The sequence below is a fragment of the Corvus brachyrhynchos genome, unplaced genomic scaffold (genome assembly GCF_000691975.1).
Source record: "Corvus brachyrhynchos isolate BGI_N302 unplaced genomic scaffold, ASM69197v1 scaffold283, whole genome shotgun sequence".
Taxonomy (NCBI): Eukaryota; Metazoa; Chordata; class Aves; order Passeriformes; family Corvidae; genus Corvus; species Corvus brachyrhynchos.
Window position 1 is genome coordinate 3,602,663 of NW_008237409.1, and position 24,096 is coordinate 3,626,758.

General features: G+C 40.0%; 1 protein-coding gene across 1 annotated transcript in view; it reads left to right on the forward strand.

Annotated features, from left to right (window-relative positions):
- NCOR1 (nuclear receptor corepressor 1) overlaps positions 1-24,096 on the forward strand; it is a 55,564-nt gene that overhangs the window by 13,891 nt on the left and 17,577 nt on the right. The window contains exons 3-23 of the mRNA XM_017731029.1: positions 5-144; positions 1,633-1,828; positions 2,813-2,995; positions 4,884-4,997; positions 6,301-6,357; positions 6,800-6,852; positions 7,580-7,646; positions 8,041-8,213; positions 10,138-10,228; positions 10,748-10,926; positions 11,392-11,446; positions 12,067-12,168; positions 16,606-16,736; positions 17,224-17,441; positions 19,071-19,133; positions 19,482-19,621; positions 20,299-20,425; positions 21,077-21,632; positions 22,330-22,459; positions 22,747-22,942; positions 23,538-23,708. Coding sequence (XP_017586518.1) covers positions 5-144; positions 1,633-1,828; positions 2,813-2,995; positions 4,884-4,997; positions 6,301-6,357; positions 6,800-6,852; positions 7,580-7,646; positions 8,041-8,213; positions 10,138-10,228; positions 10,748-10,926; positions 11,392-11,446; positions 12,067-12,168; positions 16,606-16,736; positions 17,224-17,441; positions 19,071-19,133; positions 19,482-19,621; positions 20,299-20,425; positions 21,077-21,632; positions 22,330-22,459; positions 22,747-22,942; positions 23,538-23,708 — 3,142 coding nt within the window. The remainder of the gene's footprint in view (positions 1-4; positions 145-1,632; positions 1,829-2,812; positions 2,996-4,883; positions 4,998-6,300; positions 6,358-6,799; positions 6,853-7,579; positions 7,647-8,040; positions 8,214-10,137; positions 10,229-10,747; positions 10,927-11,391; positions 11,447-12,066; positions 12,169-16,605; positions 16,737-17,223; positions 17,442-19,070; positions 19,134-19,481; positions 19,622-20,298; positions 20,426-21,076; positions 21,633-22,329; positions 22,460-22,746; positions 22,943-23,537; positions 23,709-24,096) is intronic.

Sequence of the window (24,096 nt, forward strand, 5' to 3'; positions counted from 1 at the left end):
TCAGGAATTTGCTGTTCCCGACTATCGCTCGTCTCACCTGGAAGTCAGTCAGGCAACGCAGCTCCTGCAGCAGCAGCAGCAACAGCAGCAGCAGCTCCGGCGCAGGCCCTCCCTGCTCTCCGAGTTCCACCCAGGCTCTGACAGGTGAGGAGGCTGAGCTGGAGGAGTGCAAACACCGATCTTGTGCATGCAGCTGCTCTGGGGTTACCTGAGGACACGGAGAGTGGACAGCAGCAGTGAATCAGATGATGGAGTTTGCTTCCAGTTTGCCAGTGTCTTCCTTCCCAGTAAAGGGGTCACTGCATGGGGGATGTTGAGGGATGGTCAATGTGCATCGTCACTGCTGGTACAAGAAAGTTTTCACACGGTGTCAAGCGTTTATTTGAAGAACATTGAATGTTCTCTGAACATCAAATCTGGAGATTAGAATCCCACTACAGATCAGAATAATATTAACTGGATTGTAGTAAATTAGCAGGAACATGCTTCTGTTTAGGGGAGAGATTAAAATATGGTTTGTGCACTCAATTCTATAGTGTATTAGTCTGCTGGTATACAGTCATAAGCAAGTGTTAATGCCTGTAACAACCTCTTCTTTTCTTGCACTCACTGCTTGTAAAAACCCTTTTTGCCTTGGACTCTTAGTGAATATATCTGCTAGGAGCAACTTTATATGCAGGATTACTGCTGGAGGTTTATTTTGGCTATAACTGACCAATCTGGTTCTGAACAAATACCCATGATGAATGTTATGTAAATACTGGTTTGGCTTAAAATCTCATTAGGATATTCCCAGAAATAACTTGATGATAGTGAAATCTGGGGCTTCCATATTGCCTTCATCTTGTGTCAGCAAAATGTCAGTAAGGCTCTGTTTTAATGCTGAGAATCACAGCAGCTTTTAGAGTTCTCAAAATTGAGTTTATAGCAGTAGTAAATCACACCCCTCCCCACACTGTAAATTTGTAGAAGCTTATTTGGTAGTTCTGGCAAACTGCAGGAAACTGCTGCTGTCATCTCTTCAGTAGCACTTCATAGGAAGATGTTGAAGCACATGAGGGTCTTTTATGGACATCCTGTGCACTGCAGTGTGAAGCAGCAAGTGATAACTGTTGAGCATTTTTCTGAGAAGGAGGAGTCTTTAAATGACTCATGGATTGAATCAATGACTGCTTCTGTCATAGAGTAGAATTTTAGTAGAGATCAAATTCCAAACAGACTCGTGGCTCATCTCAAGCGTTCTGTGTATATTTAAAAATTATTTGGCTACAAAATTTAAATAATGGAGCTGTTGTGGCCATCTTCAGTGGAATATAGTACTGTCTTTTTCTCATGGATTTTTGGTGTGTTTATAATTTGAATCAGAGCTTTGATTTGAGCAATATCCTTGTAGCACTGCTGAGTTTCTTTAAGGTTGTGTAATGATAGGAGTGCCTTTGAGATTCAAGTTCACTTTCTCTTTTCCAATGGATTTTAACTGTTGTGTTTTTAAAGATCATACTTAAACGTATTTATCTGCTTTACTGTTTAGAAGGAGCTTCACCAAATTGCATCTTCTTTAAAATTGAAAAGTGTCAAGGATTTTTCTTGTATCAAAAATGTGTATTTTAATAGTTTATCTCTTCTGTATAGGCCTCAGGAAAGGAGAACTGGATATGAACAGCAGTTTCATCCAGGTCCATCTCAGACAGATCATGATTCACTGGAATCTAAGCGACCACGTCTTGAACAAGTGTCTGATTCTCATTTCCAGCGTGTCAGTGCAGCCACTGTCTTGCCTTTAGTACATCCTCTGCAGGAAGGGCTGAGATCTGCAGATATTAAGAAGGTAGAGCCATTTTCTGTTACAGTGCTGAAGGTCTAACTTTCTATGTTGCAGTGAGCTAATCAATTTTTTTCCGTTAGGTAATTTTTTTGTTTGTTTGGGTTCTTTCTTTAATCCCAAAGATTTACTTTTACACATTATCAGAAGCTGTGATCATGAGTCAGTGTTACTCTCTTACACAGTCTGACTCAAACCCAGTAAATAGCCTGGAATTCTGAGTTGCCACTACTCTCTTACATCACTGAAACCTCAGTTGTAAAATGATTATAGCATAGTGCATGAAATATTTCTGCTTTTCAATTGAAAGTTGCTGGCAAATGCATGCAAGTCCATTTTTTCCTGTAATTAACATTGGTACTGAATAGTCAAAGTACTTCCTTCCACCCCCTATTCCCTTTTAAGCATTTGAAATGAATCTGCTTATTTACATAACACTAATTATACTTGTCACTGTCCCATTTTGACTAAATCTAGGACAATCTAGTTTAGGGTGGGTATTTTCTATTGTAGATATTGAATATTAGAGCTAAATTCAAGAGAACTTGACGTTTATAACCACAGCTAACTCCTGATGTGCTTTATCAAGCTAGTCATGATTATATTTGAGAATATCCTCCTCAGTATAGGTGCAGAGTATTGAGGAGTGGCTGTCAAGTAACCCTTCCTTTAAAAATAAAAGTTACTGTTTACATTTATGAAGATGTATTTTTAAGAGGGAGGCATTTTGGTCTTACTTTGCTTTCAAGGTAAATATTGCAGTGTGGTGGTTTTTTAAAAGGTGGACTTTGAAATTACAGGATCATAAATAGGCTGTCAGTTAATTCTAAAAGATTTAGAGCATTATTAAAACTTTAACTGACTTCTCAACAGAGCTATAGATAAATGGAAATTGTTTTTAATTCCTGGCTGTTTGGTTTCTGAGCACTCATTCCTGTGTTATGACTGATTTCTCTCTATCCCCCCCCCAATCTCCTGTCCCCATGGAAGGACCCAGCTTTTGGAGGAAAGCATGAGGGACCATCTTCTCCAATTTCTGGTCAGCCTTGTGGGGAGGACCAAAATGCTTCACCTTCCAAGCTGTCAAAGGAAGAATTGATCCAGAGCATGGACCGCGTAGATCGCGAAATTGCGAAAGTGGAACAGCAAATCCTGAAACTGAAGAAAAAGCAAGTAAGCATTGCAGACACTGCTCTTGTCTTCTGCCAGTGAAAGAGGTGTGGAAAAATTTCTTTTGATGGTGGTGAATTTTTTGGTTATATGAACCAGATGAAGAAGTTAAAAAGGAAAGGTTATGTGTATGATTTTATTTTAAATAAGTTGGACATCACATAGTTTTAAGCATTTTTGAAAGTAGGAGAAAGCCACATAGGAACAGCAGCAGCAGATGGGTTTATATTTGAAACTGCTGTGAAACAAGGGCACTGTGACTGTAATTTCAGCTTCAGAGCTGCCTGCTGGCTGAGGGGAGGATCATCTTTCTTCTTTCGCAGTCTGTGCAAGGGGAGAATCCCTTGCATGCATCTCCAAAACCAGAGCTTGTAAAAAAGTCCCTGGATCATCTGCTTTCCCAAGGGCAAGAGATCCTAATATCTGGAGCTAAGGTTAGCCTTGTGGGAAAGTGCAGTAGGAGGGGTGTGAATAAACACAGAGAGCAGAGAAATAAAGGAGGAAATATCTTTTTTTCTTTTTTTTTGTATGGTCGTGGCTATGCTTTGCATCAGAGAACTGCACTTCAGCCACTGGAAGCAAAGGAAATGTTTGCTGGCAGAAGTTGTTACTTTCCCTGTAGCTGTTGTGGCCAAGTAAACCCACCCTTCAGTTGAGGCATCTGTTAGTCATTGACAAAAACAAAGTCCTTGTTTCCTTTTCCTTTTCTGACTTTCAAAGATCCAGATAGAAAAAGTGCCAACTTTACTTTTTTTTAGTTTAAACTCTGGAGGAAATGAGAGTTACACTGTAGGATTTGTTAACTTGTAAGTCCAGGATAACAAACGGACAACTCTCAGGAGCTGTGTGTTTTTATGGTCTGGAAACATTTAATTACGTCTGAATTTTAATGACCTGTAAAGTGACCTCCAGCAGAAAACCAAAAGAGGATGTCACTGAGTACCTGTTTGTGTGTTAATGATGCTTATCTCTCTGTGCACCTTTCCACAAAATCAGCAAGTACTGTGCATCTCATCTATGAAGGGTCATTTGTGCACATTTGTGTGTGATTTGACTTAAAAAAACCTACAAAGTTGCTCTTGAAATAACTGAGCTCATGTCTTAGGGTATTCTGCTAAAATTTTAGGGAATTCTTGCACAGCAATGTAGCACATTCTAGCCAGGACTGCAAGGCAGGATGGATCCCTGGTGTCACAAGTTCTTTGCTGTATGTTTGTGGCAGGCATGGGTGAAGGATATTTGAAAAATGAAGATGTCACTGAACCAGATTTATTTGATGTGAAAGTAAATCACAGCAGTGTAGTAGCTAGGAAAGGATTACAGGGTGGGTTTTTTTTGGTTTTGGTATTTTCTTTTTTTTGCCTGTTTGGTATTGTAACAGTGTTGGAACTTTAATGCATGTGGAGTGGTTTATTTTTGCTGTGAAGTACCTTTAGAATGATGTTCTCTGTGGAGTGCTAGAAGGACTTTTGTACCTTTTGAAACCATAAGACAGCAGTAATGGTGACACTTGAACATCTACAGTACAGGAAGGCAGCTCTGGTTTATTTCCACTGTGAGAAGGCAGCTCTGATGTAACTGTTCTCCTAAGTTGATACTTTTGTTTAAAGTTAAATAATGATAAATTACAAAGTGACTGTGGCTCTGTCAAACTGAAATAAGTCTGATTCAAGGCAGGTGAGTCTTGTAAACAGGTAATTTGGATTACCAGTAGTACAAAAAATAGTCTTATTATTGTTCCTGTGGGCACTAAAACCATTTCATTCATGCCTTGTCAGTGCAAAGCGAAATAAGAGGCAGTGCTGACTGATCAGCTGCGTATTTTATCTCTGGTGACTAATTACTGGTGGGGGGAACATGGATGGCTGATTTTCTTTCTTTGGTCTCTTAGCAACAACTTGAAGAAGAAGCTGCTAAGCCTCCCGAGCCTGAGAGGCCTGTGTCCCCTCCTCCCGTGGAGCAGAAGCACCGCAGCATTGTCCAGATCATTTACGATGAGAATCGGGTGAGTGTCCTCTGCACCTCACCGGGGGGGCTCTCACTGACCCACAGTGCTGACATTCTTTAGGTCTTCATTTACTTCCATGGGGCAAATTTTACTTCTGTTTTACTGATTTGCCCACCCCTCTTTTACTGTTTGTTTGCTTCTCTAAATGAAAGACATTTTTATGACCTTTTTATTCTCGATCACAGGAATCTTCCTTGTATCTTGTAAGCAGTCTGAGCTGAGGGTCTTATCCTTAGAGCCTTGTGCTGAGATACATGAATTATAGATATATATAAACACACACATACATATCCTTTCAAGTGTGTGATATGAAAAATGCCTCAGAAATTCATCTTGAGTTCCCTATTCCTCACATGAGCTGACAAACTTGGCTGAAGACTCTACTTTTAAATGAGCTGAAGGGAAAAAAAACTGCATATGTTGTAGAATTTTGTGCCTTCTTTATAAACTCTGACTTCTGGCACTTAAGATTTGGATAAATGAACAGATATTAAGAAGTAATATATTGGTAAATTATGAGCTTGTGTTGTTTAAGTGGTGAGAAAAGTCCAGGAGCTCAGTAATATTGCCAACAGTAATAGCAAAAATGCTTCCTGCCTTTTTTTCCCCATGGTAGTTTGAGATAAGGGAGTCAGATATCTGGGGATTTTGAAAGTATTGTGATCTTCTGTGAGAGTGGTATGTGTTTGTTTAATTTCCCAATTTTATTCTGTAGTTTAGAGGATCAGCTAATTTCTATGACAACAGACTTTTTTTTTTTTTAATTTGAGGAGGTAAAACCCCCCTGCAAAACAATACTAGATTTTGTACAGCAGAGCTGCGTCCCAAGCATTCCATGGAAGGAAGGGCCAGGATTATTTCGTGGTCTTCACTTAGTGTGAATGAAGGACCTTTGACAGACTTTGTGTGTTTATGTACACACAAACATTTGTACACAGATTTGGCAATTGGAAAATTTTAGTTCCTTTATTCCATTCTTCAAAGCTAATTATACTTCATTTTATTGGACACCTTTCTTCCTCCTTGTAATTATTTGCAGTATTACTTATTACATTTTGGTTTTGAACTGCAGAGGTCAGTTTCTGCCTTTATGCTCTATCAGCTTCCAGACTTGGAGATCAGAGTCGTAACTGCACAATTCAAGTACAGGTTTCTTTATTTGCTGAGGCAACATTGCAGAAGTAGGTTAAGAAAGATCTCACATGGTCAGGCAGGGGTTTAGCAGAGAACACAGAGTTCAGATTTGACATGAACTTCAGAGGATTTATTCAGACTATATGAAAAAAAATCTTATTTGCAGAAAAAAGCAGAAGAAGCTCACAAGATTTTTGAAGGTCTTGGTCCTAAGGTTGAATTGGTAAGTTGTGGAATTCTGCTTTTTTTCTTTTGTTCTATTTCCTGTGTTGCCAGTTGCTCTAATTCTGTTGTGCTGATCGGCTGCAGTTCTGTGATGATGTATAGAAGAAATGTGTGTTTAAATGCACTGGTGAGTTGGGGCTTGATTGAGTTCATTGGCCACATAAAGTGTGATTTTTAAAAAGATTTGAATCTGTTTGAGAGAACAGGTTGGAGTATGAAGAAATGAAGTACTGTTATATACATAAGTAGTTACAATCTAATTTTAAGTAGTGAAATCTATGCTTTGTGCAGAATATCTTCTAGTCCCTTCAGCTCTGCTGCATCTCAGATTAAGTGCACTGTTGCCAGAATACTAAAATATTGTTAAATGTGTTGCATACACTTTTAGAGTTCCATGCATTGCAAAGTGCTAAGTGTTCCTTTCTCATCCAAAATTGCAGCCACTTTACAACCAACCATCAGACACCAAGGTCTACCATGAAAACATCAAAACGTGAGTGCTTTAATACTCTGTCATTGTCCCATTCAGGGCATCTGGATTTAAACATTCCCTCACATTTTTCATTGCTGTTATTTCCAAGTAGGATGTGTGAGTTTTAACCATAATTAAAAGCTTCCTGTCCATGTAACTTTCTGATTTCTTTGTTGTAAAATAGCTCTGCAAGATGTGCATTATATGTGCTGAAGGCAGAGGGAAGCCCTGGCTTTCCATCTTCATTTAAAGATAAAAATAAATAATAAAACTTAAGCTGGCTGTCCTTTAAAAGCTTCTCTTAAGAAAAGTAATTCTTGCTCCACTCCATCAAATAGATTGATATAGAAGTTCCAAAGTACTTATTTCTTGAACAATATATTGGAAAACTTAACTTTAGGGCTGAATTGCCAAGACTTTTCCCCCCTAAAAGCATAATAGCTTAAACCAAATGTTCTCATTTTAGCATATTATCCCTCCTGTGGTAATGGAGAGCACCTGCCTTGAAATGGGAACCTTTTGTGTCTCAATTGCTTATTTCAGCCAGCTTCAAGAATCTCCTCTCTGAAAAAGTACAATATTAGGTGATTTAGCTATCTGGACTTCATTGGGAATTTACCCTATTTTTTATCCTGAAACTGTTACTCATAATGAAACTCTGCCCTCTAGGATTGAGATGAGTTTTGAGTAGTTTTGAAGTGCCTGATTCTTATATAGTTCACTTTTTTCCCCTAATTCTGTTTCCCAGAAACCAGGTGATGAGGAAGAAGCTGATCCTATTCTTTAAAAGAAGGAACCATGCAAGAAAACAACGGGTAAGAGCACCATGATTTTCTAAAAGCAGCATGTGGCTGGTTTCCTGTCTGGACCCTTGTCTTGCATTCCCAAATGTAGTGATTAGAAAAATAAGACCTCAGGCTAACACAAGTGTGGTACCAGAAGGTGGGATAGTTCTAGAAAGCAGTAATGACAATTACCAAATACCACTGGGATGTGTAAAGCAAAAAAATAGTGTATAATATTCAAAATCTACATTTTTATATCCACTTCCTCACTTCCTCTGTGCTGAAAATTTGGTATAAGTTATCTTCATAATGGAAGGGACTAGAGCAGGAAAAATCTGTGCATTCCAGGAGTCTGCCCATGTGACATGTTCTGATCACTTGGTGTATTTTGCTTAGTTCAAGGTTTGCTTTTGGAATTTAACAGGAACAGAAAATCTGTCAACGTTATGATCAGCTGATGGAGGCATGGGAGAAGAAAGTAGACAGGATAGAAAATAATCCACGCAGGAAAGCCAAGGAGAGCAAAACACGGGAGTACTATGAGAAACAATTCCCAGAAATCCGGAAGCAGAGAGAACAGCAGGAAAGATTCCAAAGGTATTACTGGAGATTTGAAATATTCCTGCAAAATATCTCTTCAGTTTTAAGTTTTAAAATTATTTATTATGAAATTGGTTAATTTTAGTGATTAAGTTTTATGCTCATCACCTTCTTGCTTTAAAAAGAATTTTACTGTGTCATGAAGTGAAATGTTCTTCCATTTGTTCTCTGTGTTTCCATGGCACTGAGCTCATGTTTCACTTCCCATCCTAAGGATCTCCATGACTTTATCTATCCATTGTCATATGTCCCCTTTCCTGTCCCTCCCCTCCAGCTGTGCCAGTCTCATCCCTTGGTGTCCTCTCAGGCCGCTGTGGTGATGTCCCCGTGGTTCCTTTCCCATCTCCCTTTTCAGATCTGCCATCAAACCCGATATTTCCCAAAAGGAACACAGGAAAAGGGCCAATTAGCAAAGGCTAGGTTGTGGTGTCAGTGAGCCAAGGAGAGTTAAGTTGCTCAGTAAGGTGTTTGTGGAGTTCTGAAGACAATTGGAGCATCAGCTTCACATGAGCCTGTTCATTTTGGGCACACACTCTAATTTATTCTGGTATTTTTCTGTCACTGGGTGTCTGTGTTACTCCTGTGTTTCATGATCCCTGTATTCATTAGCCCCCACACTCCAAAACCGTTTGTCTTCTTAATTAACAATTTGACTGATCTTTTGTTGTACTTGCCAGGTAATTTTATTCCAGACATTTTTGCATTTTAAAATATTCAAGGTGCAACAATTAAGGCCCTATTATTTAATCTATCAGACATTTGTTAGATGGAAACTACAAGGAGTCTTAAAAGGAATGAAGTGCAATTCATTTAAGAGTTCACCTTGCAGTACTGTAGGTAGATAGATAAGATTCAAATTAGAATTAGGTCAAGTTTGATTTAGTGTTGAAATCTGTTTATCTGATGTTCGAAGTAATTTCAATACACCTTTGAGAGTTCAAGCCCCATAAAGATTTAATCTCATCTCTTATAACCATCTGCCTACATCACCTTTCTTCATAAAACATGGGGAAAGCAGAGAGTTTGCAATACATTGTGAAGGCTGCAAGATTTTGTGGAATCAGGAAAAGAAGAAAGTAAACTGTTAGAAGGAGAACAGCACTCATACATAAGAAGCTTTCCCTTGAAGAATCTATCATGTCTTTGTAATTGCAAACTACTGGGGACAGGGTCATCTCTTTATGTTATATTTACATTCTCTAATGTAATGGCCTCTTTGTCTATAGCTGTGCTGTAATACTACTGCTATGTAAATACTAAAGGTTTTTTCCTCAGATTTTGTGCAAATGGATTAATTCAGTAAAATCTTTGAGGTATTTTGTCTCTCCATTTAGTAGTGATTTTTACCTCTGAAATGCTTTTTGACCCACATGCTGTGGTATATTGTTATGATGTTCCTGAGGGTGAAGATCACAAGCTGAAAAATTCTTCCAAATTACAGCTCTCCCAATCAATTCAAAAGTGGAAAAATTTCTTTTGTAAAAGTTTCAGTGCTGTATTAGTAACTTGACCAAATTGATAAAAGACAAATTTAGTGTGGTTTTCTTAAAAAAAATAAAAGGCTCTTTCAAGGTGTATCAGTTGTACTAATTAAGGTGATAATTTCTGTGCCACTGATGAACATTTCTCATGCTCAGCAGAAGCAAATTCATTTATCTGAAGCACCTACTTTGCAGTGGAATTGGTGGTAACACCTTTTTCTGTGCCCTTTCTGCTGAGCTTTGCAAATTCACTGTAAAACCAAGCAGGACATGACGAAGTTTGTGCTCTGACTCTCCGTAAGAACGACCGGTCCTAACTGATTTGAGAGACTGGCAACAGCATTGTAAGGAATTTTGAAGGTCGTTGTGGTGTGCAAAACCTGCAGATAGAGCTAATTCCCACTTTATCCTTTTTCCCCTCTGTATTCTCCTCATCCCAGAGTTGGCCAAAGAGGGGCTGGCCTTTCAGCAACGATTGCTAGAAGTGAACATGAGATTTCAGAAATCATCGATGGACTCTCTGAGCAGGAGGTGAGGCTGGTGGCTGTACTTCACTGTAGAAGCACAGCCAATAAATATCCTTTCATTGGCAGTGAAAGGTCTCTTGCAGAGGGTTTGTTTCTTTGATAAGAGAAAGCTCTTCTCTCTTGGAAAGAATCTGTGTGAAGTGTGGCTTGAAGCAAGTCTTACAAATACTTTTCTTTTGAGGGTTTTGCTTTCTAATTGTATCTGCCCTAGATTTTTCTCATGTGGCCGTTCATTGCAGGCTTGCTGCAACGTAGTTTTTTACAGCTGTAACAAACATGTGAAAACTCTTCCTTTTCTCAAGCCCTCCATCATTTTGGTTTTCCAGCAGTTGTGGTGCTGTTTCCGTTAGCTGACTGTAAATGTTCACTGGGATAGTGACAACTTCTGCAAGAGTTAAGACATGTACAAAAACAAGTCCCAAGCTGACTGTGAATGTGGAGCTTTAAGAGTTGTGTAATTCAAGAGCTGTTAACATCAGCAGCAACACTTTGTGTGTTCTTTACTTTTCCTTTTGTTGTGTAGAATAACGAGAAGCAAATGCGGCAGCTCTCTGTCATCCCTCCCATGATGTTCGATGCAGAACAGAGACGGGTGAAGTTCATTAACATGAACGGGCTGATGGAGGATCCCATGAAAGTTTATAAAGACAGGCAGTTCATGAACGTCTGGACAGACCACGAGAAAGAGATTTTTAAGGAGAAGTAATGGCCTTTCTTTTCTTTTTATTACATTGAAATGACAGTTAATTTCCCAATCATGTAAAGCTAAATCAGGAATGCTGAAGCTTTTGTGCAGTAATGTTTGATAATGTTCTTAGTTGGCTGTAATAAATATTGCAAAATTTTAGACTTATTTTTCAACTGAGTATGCTCACATGCATTTAGTCCTTAAATACAAAATTCTCACAGAAGTACCTTAGTTCCTTTAGTTACTTCAGTATAATGAGAAAAGTAGAGATATGATCTCATTTTATCAGATCATAAATTTATCAGTTAATTTTGAGTGCTTAGTTCTAAATTTGCACAGTGTGAAAACTGGGCTTTTTAGACTAATTTCACTCGTGTAAATGAAGGGCTTGCTGATGGAACAGATTGTGTGCAGGATTATTTTGCTTGTTTGATCATGGATAATGTTGTTAAACTGAAATAATTTCTGATTTGTAAAAGGTTTGTCCAGCATCCCAAGAACTTTGGTCTAATTGCTTCCTACTTGGAACGAAAGGTAAGACATTTTTTAATGTAAATAGAGCCTAGGGTGGGATCCCTAACTTTCCAAATGTAAGTCACTTGCCCCAGCATCATTTTGTCCTCCTGAAAAAAAAAAATCAAGTCCAAAAAAGTTATCACTGTAACAGAATTTTATAATACCTGATCAGTAACACAATCAGTGTGTGCCAACAGAAATTATTGCAATGACACAATTGGTAAGGATTAAAGACAATGGCACCTCATTTAGTTTGAATGTTTGCTTGTTGAAGCAGGTAAGCTTTAACTATAATAACTATAAGCATAGATAAGAACAGCCTTGGCTCTGCTGAGCTGCTGTGCTGACCCAGAGAAACCTTCCAAGTCAGGGAGATCCTACTGCCAGCTCAGTCTTTGGGATTAATTTTAGTCTTTAGAATTTGATTTGGCAGAATTGATGTAAGAATTAATGGAGAATTAGGATTTGTTAAGACACACAACAGAACCTTGAATGTGTACACTTACTGTAATAAATGGAAGCTTTTTTATTTTAGTCTGGAGGCTTGAATCGTTTTAAGTGTTCAGAGAAATTAAAAACTCAAATCTTATCTTTTCAATAGGAGTAAAGCCTACTTTTTCCTGCTTTTTTCACTTTAGAATGTTCCTGACTGTGTATTATATTATTATTTGACCAAGAAAAATGAAAATTATAAAGCCCTTGTGCGAAGGAATTATGGTAAACGCAGAGGAAGAAACCAGGTATGTTGAATTTATTCATCACTTGGGTACTGTTATTTTGTTGCTTCATGCTTACAACTGTTTCATCATCTGAGACAGCAACATGTTACAGGCATAAAGGGGAAAGAATTATTTTTCCTTTGTTGCATACTTGCCCTTTTAAAATTTAAGTGATCTGATCTCAAGGGTGTTGTTGGTTAGTTTGGTTTTAATTCTGTGTAATATCTTCTCCCTTTGCACATTTATTACTTGTTTTAATATGACAATTCATTTTTTTTGAGGACCCACCACAGACATTGAGACTGAATCCATCATTAAATCCTATGTTGGAGCCAAGAGAAATTAGGTTTAGCATGTGACTTGCAGTGGAAAATGTATAATCTGTTCATAATGTCAGTGTTTGTCAAAAAGCAGAAATTAATAGTGGTCTTTATTTGGTGGTCAGGCTCGAAGTCAAACTGGAACTTCAGAGCGAGAAGAAAGAGACCAATTTAATGCATGTGAATAGAAAATTCTGCTGATTCAGGAAGTGTTCCTTTGGAAGTCTTTGGAAAGGAAAAGAACAGCATTTTATGTACCAAAAGCTTATAAATACATGTGCTGGGCTACCAGGATTAATGTGGGTATTGGAAAACAAAATAACCCTGGAACTTTGGGGCTGCACAAATCTGCTCTGCAAAACAGTAAATGCAGTAAATATAAATAAATGCACTGAAATACACAAATACTGAAAGTTTTCTAGGAGTCCCAGTAAATGTATTTTTTTAATATAAAATTGCTGCAAATGGATTCAACTGTTGAGTGGATCCTGTTCAGTAGAAACAGGCATCAGGTTGTGCTTCCGTGGTGCTGTTGTACTTAAACCTTTTGAATTATGGGCTGGTGCTCTACAAGAAGAGTCCTGTCATGGGAGGGTACCTTGTCTGTACCCCACAAATGATGGATTGCTTAGGATAAGGTCATTGTCACTGTGCACAGGATTTCATAGAACTTCTGCTCTGATGGGAGAAATTACTGGAAATAACCTGTATTTTGCCAGGATTTCTGTTAGAATTTCTAAGCCTAATAATGCTTCTTAATAGGAAAGGTTATTATTGTTGGAGTAGTGATTGGGGAAGGATTGCAATTAAAGTCTGGATGTGTGACAAATGAAAAGAAGATGGAAATAAACAGGATTGTCCAAATGTGGACAATCACTGTCGACACTGAACAGAGGTAGTGCTGCCATTTGGAGTGACTCTGTTTCTTGTGCCATTATAAAATGAGGTTGGTGTGATCACAGGAAGTGTCCCATGTTGAGGGGTATCTTTGCTAGGTGCTGTTCTAAGGGGTGAGGAGACAGAACTGGCTTAGCTGTAGTGCAGTGGAACTGGAGATTCCAAGATACTTAGGAAGTCATTACTGTATATTTAAATGTCTTTTCCACGTTGTTAAACTTTGGAATATTGGAAGTGGTAGAATTCAAAATTTGGATGGACTTTTCTGTCCATAAATGGTCGCTTTCCTTGGATAATGTATATAGACCAGAAAGGTTTTCATTCCAGCCTTAGACACACAGGGGCATGGATTTGCTTGGTGAATTCAGCTCAAGGTGCTCTGCCTGACTTTGTGACTGCTCCTGTGAGTGCTGATTTATATGTGAGTAACTGAATACATCAGTTGGAACACTGAAGGTTTGTCCAGCTCAGATTACTTGCTCTTGGAATTGTAGCAGAGTTTTGTACTTCGTAATTGCTGGTTCTTGATCCACATGAAGTGCTACAGCAGATCCCTAAACTTTGGGCAACTGCTGTCCAGGCTTAATGTGTGCTCTGTTAAGGATGCAAGTAAGTGCCAGGTTTTTCGCTCTGGAGAGGGTTGAGCTGGACTTGCCAACTCAAGGAAATACTCTCAGCACTCTGAAAGGGAAATTTTACCACTTCTGGAAGTTTAAATTCAGAAGTATTGCAGTTAGCATGTTAATAGTAAGGAACTACATGGTGCCAAAAATCATATTTGTATTTATAATTTTATTCATGATTAATTAGCAACATCTATAACAGCTAGTAAAAAAGAACTTGAGAGGGTTGAACTGCCTGGCTTGCCAGAGCTTTTATCTTACAGTTGCAGAAAGCAGCTCACCCCTTCCCCCTCCTGTACCCCAGCTTTGTTTGAAGCTGATATTTTTCATATCTCTCAGTAGCAACTTGAAACTTTCTTGCTGATTGGCAAACACGAGTCATGTAAGATTTATGAGGTGCTCCAGGATGGGCTTAGGCCAATAACAGGTGCTTCAGCTTAAACTCTTAATAGTTCATATATTTTTGTAAATTAGAAGGCAAGCAAGTGGAATATTGCAGCAGAGGAGATATTAATCATGGTAACGACGTTGAAGTCCTTCAGAGAATGCAGTGAGCACAACTTGGCTCATGTTTCAGTGTGGGGGCTTTCACTTGAGAGAAGCTGAGTGCTGGATCAAGGATGTGAAGCGAAGAGATGCAAGGCTAATAAAATTCTGATATGTGTTTGTCCTCAAAAAGGTCTAGAAAGAGCTTTTTATAAAATGCTGCCTAAACTGTTCCAGACTGTCCAGACAGAGGCAACTGAACAAGTGTGTCTTAAACCAAAGCTTGTCAAATGTAGAGCAAGTTTTTAACATAGAATTGAGAGAAAGCCATGGCTGTACGATGCTTTCACTTCCCTATCCCTGGAAGTGTTCAGGACAGGGCTTGGAGCAACCTGTCTGGTGGGAGGTGTCCCTGCCCATGGCAGGGGATTTGGAATTAGATGATCTTTAAGGTCCCTTCAAACCCAAACCATCCTGTGATTCTATGATTCCAGAGAATTCCTTAAATAACTCGTTGACAGAAGGTTTCTTTAAGCAAGGCTTTAAATGAATTTGGTAGCCAGGCAGTGGTGGGTGCTGGCTGTGTCCCTGCAGTGTGTGTGGCTGGAGCCTGTGGCCGGGCAGCAGGTGGGAGGCCAGTGATGTGAGCAGACAGAAATTCGCCGCGTGTGTGTGACGGGGATCACCTCTGGTGACTCCGGGGAGATTAGAAGGTGCTGTGTGAGAGGGGCAGCGCTGCTGCAGGCAGCTTAAGTGGCAGAATGACACCATTTCCTGGAATAAACACGTTGCTGGGTCAGGCAGCCTCTGCTAAAGAGTTGTGTGATGTCGTTGCTGGGGTGGGTTTTGTCCTTTTGAGCCGTGCCCTGAGCTCAAGCCCATCCCCTTGTGTGGACAGTAAAAGTTTTAATCAGCACATGAATGTGCAGGAACGTCGCTGACCGAGGCTTCGACTCCTTTAAGGTTTGTGTTTATGCATTGATTATGCAGCTTAAACAGAGAACCAAGTGATGTTGAGTTGGCCAGGTAAGAACAGGATTTTCAACAACTGTTTTCTAAATAGATTAGATACAAAATAATTTTCTTTAAATTATGGGGGTTTTAAAATGCAGTTTTAACTCCTTGCTTTTCAGGTCAATCTATCTAGCAAGGTGGAAATAAATTATATTAGCATGTCTGTGACATCTTGCTTGAAGGAAGTCTGCATAATCAATAATCAGCACTTTAATTGCTAATAATTTGCAGTCAGATGATAGTGGTTAGTGTTTAGGGTTTCTGCTCCAGTTTACAGTATTAAAATGTCAAAACCAAGTCAGTTTGGTGACTATCTCCAGCCTCAGTTTTGTTAGTGAAACAGTGACACCTGCTGCTGCACTCATAGGGAGGTTCCTTCCTCTGTGAAGAAGAAAAGCCTGTTTTTGAGGAATTTTTCAGTAGATTGTAAAATCCGAGTTCATGAAGTGCTAGAACAGCAATCTTATCATTCTCTGTCGTTGTCTTGTAGTTCTCTGTCCTTGTGTTTCCATGAATTGCCAAGTGTACTCTGGGTATCTGTTTGAGACAAGCACAGTGTTTACTGTGCTTGTAAAACTGTCATTTCAGTAGAGAAAAGAGTTGGTTTTTTAATAATTCTTTCTGTAAACCCACTGGAAATTCCAAACCAAATTTTTTTAAGTTATATCTCTTAAATACTAATGGAAGTTTTGAGAAAGCGACTTGGAGTTGGTTGTAACTTTCATGCTACAAGACCTTCTGCTCCCCAGTTGTAAGATCATGTTTCACTATAAAATGCACAAAGTTAAAAAATAGAATTTGAGAGGAGCAACACCCTCACTACGCAGGGCAGGCCTCGCTCAGCACTTTTAAAACATAGCTGCTCATTTTTAGTGGGGCACACAGCAGCCAATGTGGGATTGTACACAATCCACGCTCATGCTGCAGAAACCTCCTATACTTCCATGGAATTTATAAGGCAGAGATATTCTATTCTTATGCTGACCACTGTGCAGTGCCTGTAACTTAAAATGTTATCAAGTGGGAAGTAAGGCAGCATCAGTTTTTGTGCTGCTCTGAGGACAAGATGCTGCACCTTTGTGTGATCAAGTTATCATCTAAATCCCATTTCATTTCAGCAACAAATTGCTCGTCCTTCTCAAGAAGAAAAGGTAGAAGAAAAGGTAGAAGAGGAAAAATCAGACAAATCAGAGAAAAAAGAGGAGGAAAAGAAAGATGAGGAGGAGAAGGATGAGAAGGAGGAATCTAAGTAAGTGTATACATACTGAAATGCATTAATTCACCCTAGATTGCAGGTTTTGGCAAAGATCAGAACAGGATTTGCATTAGCCTGCCAGTGAAATCTGGACTGAAAACTATTTCTTTTGTGTATTAAACAATTGTTTTGGACATACAAATTTCTCTGTCTTGCTGAGCTAATCAGACTAGTGGAAAAAGCAATGGGGTTATTTTTTACACATGTAATGATTTCCATATCTTGTTAGTTTGGGCTTTTCTCATATGTTCTAGCACAGTATTCATATTTTCTTTGAAGTTGACAATATCATGTATCTGTGTTACTCTCTAGCAGCTGGAAGTTGTGGGCAATAAGTGAATTCTGTTTCACTAAAGGCATCTTTTGGGTTCATGGAGTTTTGTTTGTGGGGCTTAGGGTTAGGTTGTACATTGATTTTTCAGGGATATCTGCTCACAATGGCTCTCTGAATGTGACTGAATTACATTTTACCTACTCCCAGAGAGAATACCAAAGAAAAGGACAAAACTGAAGTTGCACCAGAAGAAACAGAGGAAAGGGAGCAGGCGGCTCCTCGGGGCCGAAAAACTGCCAACAGCCAAGGTCGGCGTAAGGGCAGAATCACAAGATCAATGACAAATGAAGCTGCTCAAGCAAATGCTGCTGCAGCTGCAGCCACTGAAGAACCACCACCGCCTCTGCCACCCCCACCAGAACCTTGTGAGTAGCATTTACAGGACTCCCAGGGCCCCAGCTGCTCGTAGGCTCCTCACTGACACGGAGCCGTTGCCGGGCATGCAGTGCACTTCTGTTTTCCTGTTTAATATTCCAGCTTTATTGTTTATAATTTTGTGACAGTGTGGAACTGTTAAACTTCACAAGTGTAACTTCATGAATAGTGCACGTGCAATCAGCTGACTGTTAGAATGATGTGAGGGGAGAAAAGGCAGTTCAGCCCTTCTGTGATAACACCTTGTCTCCCTGACCTCTCTGCAGGGTCTGCAGAGATCCAGATGCCTGTGACACAGATTCACTTACAGGCTGCAGCTCACAAAGGATGTTGTTAAATAATTGGCCTGGTATTTGAGTACTTCAGGGAGCTTCATAAGCTGAAATAGATCTTAGCAAGTTGTTGTTGTTTCTGCATTAGATGGCAAGAGGCATTTTTAAAATAAAATGTTACTTTCTTGGCTGGTTTGGTTAAAAAAGACGATGCAGTCTCTGAGTGTATTTTGGAAAAGGCTGACCTAATTTGTGGTGGTGCAGAAATACCAGAAGATTTTGTGGCTGGTAAATAATTATCCAGGATGGCAGGGCAGGTTGTTTTTTTTCTTGCAGTGCTCTGCTGTGGCAAAATTTGTTGCTGCTTGTGCTTCAGCTGGGTAGTTACAGGCAGCTGCTATTCTAGAACTTGTTACAACTCTTTTGTTACTCAGATGTTCTGACTGTAAAGGACAGAGTAAGTGGGAACATCAGTTCTTGTGTAACTTAAAACAGCAGAGATTCTGAGAAGCATTCTTGCTCCATTGATACAGTGGGGTTTTTTAAGCAGTTGGTTTTTTAAGGCTGAAGCAATAGTGGGTTCTGCTTTTGTTTTCTTTTGTTTTATTTTTAAACCATTTTTGCAGGGTTTTCTGGAAAATCCGAAATAGCTTTTCAGTGGATCAGATACTTTATAGTGTCCTACTTTTGTGGTTTGTTAATGGAAGCTGTTGCAGGGTCTTTGTTACATGCTGTGTGTAATGGCAGATTTTATGGAAAGGAAATGGAGGCTGGTGCAGCTCAGCGCTGTTCAGAAATTTAAACAGGATGATACAAAATCCAGAGGAGTGAATGAAAAGCACTTTGCACTGAATCATACTTAGTTTCCTGCTTGCTTTCACTTACTGGGTTTTTTTTGTTTTCTTTTCTTTTTGTCCATTTATCCAGTTGGAGACTCAGTTAATGCAGGAACAGTAGATTTCTTGACACCACTAACAGCACTGAACTAGCTTATCACATGTTGGATTGCTGCTTTTAGTAGCTGATGGTAATTACTGACATTTAAAATAAAATTTTAGTGATAAATAAACCAAACTTACTTACAAATGTTCCTTGACAGACAGTTAATCACAGTTTTGTAGGCAGAATAGTTTTGAACAGTTTTCTCTACTGAGATTGTGGTGGTTCCTTCTTTATCTCTGACTTGGTTTAATGGAGATTGACTGCTTCCCTCTGACAAGAGAGCTTTCCCCAGTGACCTGAGCCAGCCAAAATGTAAATAGATTTCTTGACTATGGGATGCATAATTGGTGCCATGATAATGAGTCCTGGTCTTTCCTCTGCTCAGTGTCTTTGTTTCTCTTGCAGCTTCTACTGAGCCTGTGGAGACATCCCGCTGGACAGAAGAAGAAATGGAAGTTGCTAAGAAAGGTAAACCTTGTAAAGCCTTTGACTTCCTTCTGGATACTTGCATTTACAAAACTTCAAGGATTTACTGAATCACTGAATACATTTGCTGCGACTTTCACCAACACTATGCTGAATAATTTGCAAATTGCTGTTGGTTTTTTAATGAAAAAAGAGAAAAAGCAAACGTCTTTAAGAGACAAAATGATTTTTGAGACTCATGTTGACTCTTTTCCTATGGGTTACTTAGAACTGTTTGGACAGCAGTACTTCCTATCTTACCCTCCCATAGGCATTGTTGTTCCATTTGCTGGGGTTTGGATAGCTGAGTTACTCATCCTAGTAAATACTGGTTCTTTTATGTTTGACCAGGTCTAGTGGAACATGGGCGAAACTGGGCAGCAATTGCCAAAATGGTTGGGACAAAAAGTGAAGCTCAGTGTAAGAACTTCTACTTCAACTACAAAAGGAGGCACAACCTGGACAGTCTCCTCCAACAGCACAAACAGAAGGTGAGTGCTGTGGACATTGAATATTTTGCAGGGGAAAACTCGTATCTTTCTGAAGTCATCCATCACACTTCACTAAGGCTGTTTTGCAATCTCCACTTGTTTCCTTTTCTACTTGTTTTTTTGTTGTGACGTAAATCTCCTAGAAAGGGTGGCTGGTACTCACTGACCTGTGACAGTAGCCACTCCTTGCTTTGAAATGCAACAGAAAGCTTTGTACCAGGTAAAACACTGGAGCCTGAAGAGTTCTTCAGCGCTCTGAAAGCCACGTTCCTCACCAGTGCATGAGCAGCTGTAGATGTACAGCAGCTCCTTGAAACACAGCAAGCACTGACCTTACCAAACAGAGCAGGAGAGGTGGTAGAAGTCCTGGAAGTGAAGGTTTGGGGGCATTTAAAGTAGAACTCTGTGTGTTGAAATCCTCTAAGCTGCAGTGCTATCCTGGTCTTTTTGCTGCAGTTGTTCTGTAGTCCCCCAAACATGCCGTGGTTTGTTCCCAAACTTGTTTTTGGTCAGGAGCAGCAAAAGCTGGCCTGAAGTTGAAAGCGTGTCCCCTTGTTGACTGTGCTCAACAGAGATTCTCTGTCCTTCATTTCAACCTCAGACTGGTAAATGGGAATGCAGTAAAAGGCAGTAATAGCTGTGAATTCTCACTACATTGTCAATGCTGTGTCTCTCAGTCTTCACGAAGGCCCCGAGAGGAGCGAGATGTGTCACAGTGTGAGAGTGTTGCTTCAACTGTGTCAGCTCAGGAGGATGAAGATATTGAAGCATCCAATGAAGAAGAGAACCCAGAAGACAGTGAAGGTAACTTTTCTGGGAAGGAAACTTGTGTGTGCACAGAAAGGAGTCTATGTTTGTGCTAATTGTCTACTCAGAAAGCTGTGTTCCACTTCATGATGTTGTTGTTCAAATGCTCTTTCAGTTGGATTTCAGCAATTTGAACTCACTTGAGGGGATGAAGCATTTTTAGAATTTAGCAGCCTAAAGATGTTGCTGCTTAGTATTTTGAGATGCTTTGATTATGCTGTCATCTGGAGTGTTGAAACAAGTTGAATCAAATACGCGTAACCTTTGGTAGCTGATAATCTCAGAAAAGCTTCAGACAAGCAAATTCAAGTGGTGGTTTTTTTGTTGTTTCTTTTATATATATTTGTTGGTTGCAACTGCTAATTTATAGACACTCAATGTCAGTCAGTCTTGGCTGGCCTTTTGTGGAGCAAAAGGCAATAGAATTCACGAATGATGAATGAGAGAAGATGACTAAGTGTTGGGTTTTCAGTAGTTGGTATTTTTTAGTTGCAGTGTTTGTGTAATTCAGCCAATTGTTCATTTCTATAATAAGTCAAAATTAATTGTTTTGCAGATGGGTTGGTTCAAGTTGATGGATCCTTTTTGCACCCAATTTGTCAGATTTCATTAATGTTAAACCTTAATAACAAAATATTTTTTCCCCAGGTGCTGAAAATAGTTCTGATACAGAAAGTGCTCCATCTCCAACTCCAGCAGAACCTGCTAAACCAACTGAAGAAACTCCATCTGAGACTGCTGCTCCAAAAGTAACCACTGAGGCCCCAGCAGAACAGGAATCTGCCATTAAACCTGCAACCAGCACATCTCCCTCCTTAACAGCTCAAAGTGTATCAACAGCTGAAACTCAGAACCCCGAGCCACAGGTCAAGGAAGAAATAAACACTGAGGCAGAAGAGCCTATGGAGGTGGACAGTAGAAGCCATCCAGCTGAAGCTAAGCCTGTGATTACTCTTCCAGTTCATACCAAAGTAGAACCTGTAGAGACTGAAATGAGGCTACCAGAGAATATTCAAGTGAAAATAGAGAGTGATACCAAAGAGAGAGAGATGGACAAGCCCAAGGAAAAGTCAGAACCGGAGGAAATGGACTATAGCCTGTCCCAGCAAGTTACTACAGCCAGACAAGAATCCCATTCAGATAATGATTCCAGTGCCACCTGTAGTGCTGATGAGGAAGTTGATGGAGAACCTGACAGACAGGGGTGAGTAGGGCTTTGAAAGGACAACCTTTGGAGCTTTTTCTCTTTTGGGAATGGCTGACACCACTGAGGGTATTTGAAATCTTTTCAGCATTGTGTTGGTGCAGTTCCTGTGTCACCCCAGCGTGGCACTGGAGCCAATGCCCCCCTCCCTCTCAGTGGTTTAATATACACACAGTGCCAGGGATAGATGTTTAAATGTCAAAAGTATCCAGTGTCATGGAGTGCATGTGGGCTTTGGAAGAGTGCAAGTGGTGGTGTTTCTGCACTCTCTTGCCTCTTCAAACATCATCTTTCCACAAATGTCTTAGCCCTCCATGTGAAATTGTTCTGTTGTAGACTCTGTTTATTTTCTGTGGACTAAATACACGTAATCCTTCCTACCCACTGTGCTTTTCCAAAGCACTCTCTGTAAAGAAGGTTGCATTGTTGGAGTACTGCATACATAAATTTCTGATGTGGGAGATTCTGAGCTCATATTTTGGTATTTCTGTGCATTATGAAAATGTAGCAGCATCTGTTGCCTCTTCTACTACATGTGCTGTGGGACAAAACACAACGTGGTTCTGACTCTTTAACTCTTTGTCCAATCTGATAAATGTGTTGGTTTTTTGAATTTAAGAGTTTTGCCTGTAAATTTTTAAAGATGTGTAATGTTGGTCCTTTTGGTGATATTTTTCCCTTCTGTCTCTTTTTCCAGTATCTTCAGCAGAGAGTCAAAGCCCTCACTGTTAAATCCCACTGGGTCAATACTGGTATCATCCACGATAAAGCAAGGGCAGATGGACCTGCAACAGCTTCACCACCGAGCTGCTGTCATCCCACCTATGGTATGGGGGATTTTCAGTGCTGTTTCAAGGAGTGTTTGTTACCCTTAGACCTAGTCACAACACTAAAGCAGGAAAAAATCATTAAACAAATGAAGAAAAATGATTTATTTATTATCATATTTTTCAGGGGGAAAGGAGGTTAAGTACAACCAAGTATAAACCCAGTAGCTTAAAACCAGGTGTGGACCTTTTGAAACACCCAGACTGCAGGGGGAAGTTGAACTCCACAGTTGCTCCAGGAAGTGCCTGTGAGGGTGTCCCTGACATTGTCCCCTCGCTGTCCCCAGGTTTCCTGCAGCCCCTGCTCTGTCCCCATGGGCACCCCTGTGAGTGGTTACGCGCTCTACCAGCGGCACATCAAGGCCATGCACGAGTCAGCCCTGATGGAGGAGCAGCGCCAGCGCCAGGAGCAGCTGGACATGGAATATCGGAGCGCTGTGAGCCCCTGTGGCACCTCCAAGAGCCCCAGCGTGGAGTGGGAAGGTTGGTGGGCTGGGATAAGCCCGTGGTTTGTGTCAGTGTGTTACACTGCTGCCTCATGGGAGAGCGACAGTTTAGTGTGATAAGGAACTGATAACGAACTGCTCCTTGCTGGAAGGAAGCTGCCCACTCTGCTGCACTTACTGTTGAAGGGCTACCTTGTAGCCCCTTTATATAAAGGCAGAAAACTGGTTCCATTTGGGTCAAGCCCAAAAATGAGTTGTTCCTACAGAGGAAGATGCAATGTGTGGGTAAGAGGAGCAGATGATTCTGGTCTAGGGGAGCCCTTTCAGAAGCTTAAGGTGAAGGTGGGAGTATGAGCAGAGTTAAAAGGAATATTTTACTGCATGGAGTGCATGCATGGACACTGAGCACTGAAATAGGGCACAAAAGGTTGGTGGAACACAAGTTTAATTTTAATTAAACTTTAAGTTTAATTAAAAAGTTTAATACTTCTTTTTAATTGCACCGTTTGTACCTGATGGGTGTGTCTGGCATTGGAATAGGCCCTTTGTTAAAACTGTGCTGTAAGTTGGACCTTTTGAGTCCAATTTCTAACTCATGATTCTTCTCTTTCTGATACCATCAACCTTCCCAGGAAAACCAGTGGCCTATATGCCTTATGCTGAGGTCAAAAGAATAGAACAGGAAGCACAAGTGCAAAATCCAGCCACAAGGTCAGCATCACCCTACAGGTTATCACCAAGAGAAGTCAATAAAGCCTCTCCCCAGCCTGAGATGAATGCAGCTCGCTACAGTGTCCCTCCAGGTAAAGATTTGGAGGATCAAATTATTCTCTAAATAATTTGTGAATTAATAGAAGAATAATAATTTTCTCTGTGTGCGTGTGAAGAGGTGCTCAGTGTTTTTCTAGCCCAGTGAGGCTGTTTTTGTTCTTCATTGTTGCATCCAGTGCATAACATGTATTTTAATAAGCAAATAGAATGGTCTGAAAAGTATCAGAACAGCAAAGAGGCAGTCATCAAGAGATTTTCATTTTCATACAAGCACTGTCCTATTCATGGGTGGCCTTTCTTATGAAGGGAGCAGTTGAGGAAAAGGGAAAGCAGCTGCTATCCCTGGCATTAGTTTCTGGCTGTAATCACTCTGTATTAAAGTCTGAATGTCTTATAAAACAGTGAAGTAACTGACAAATC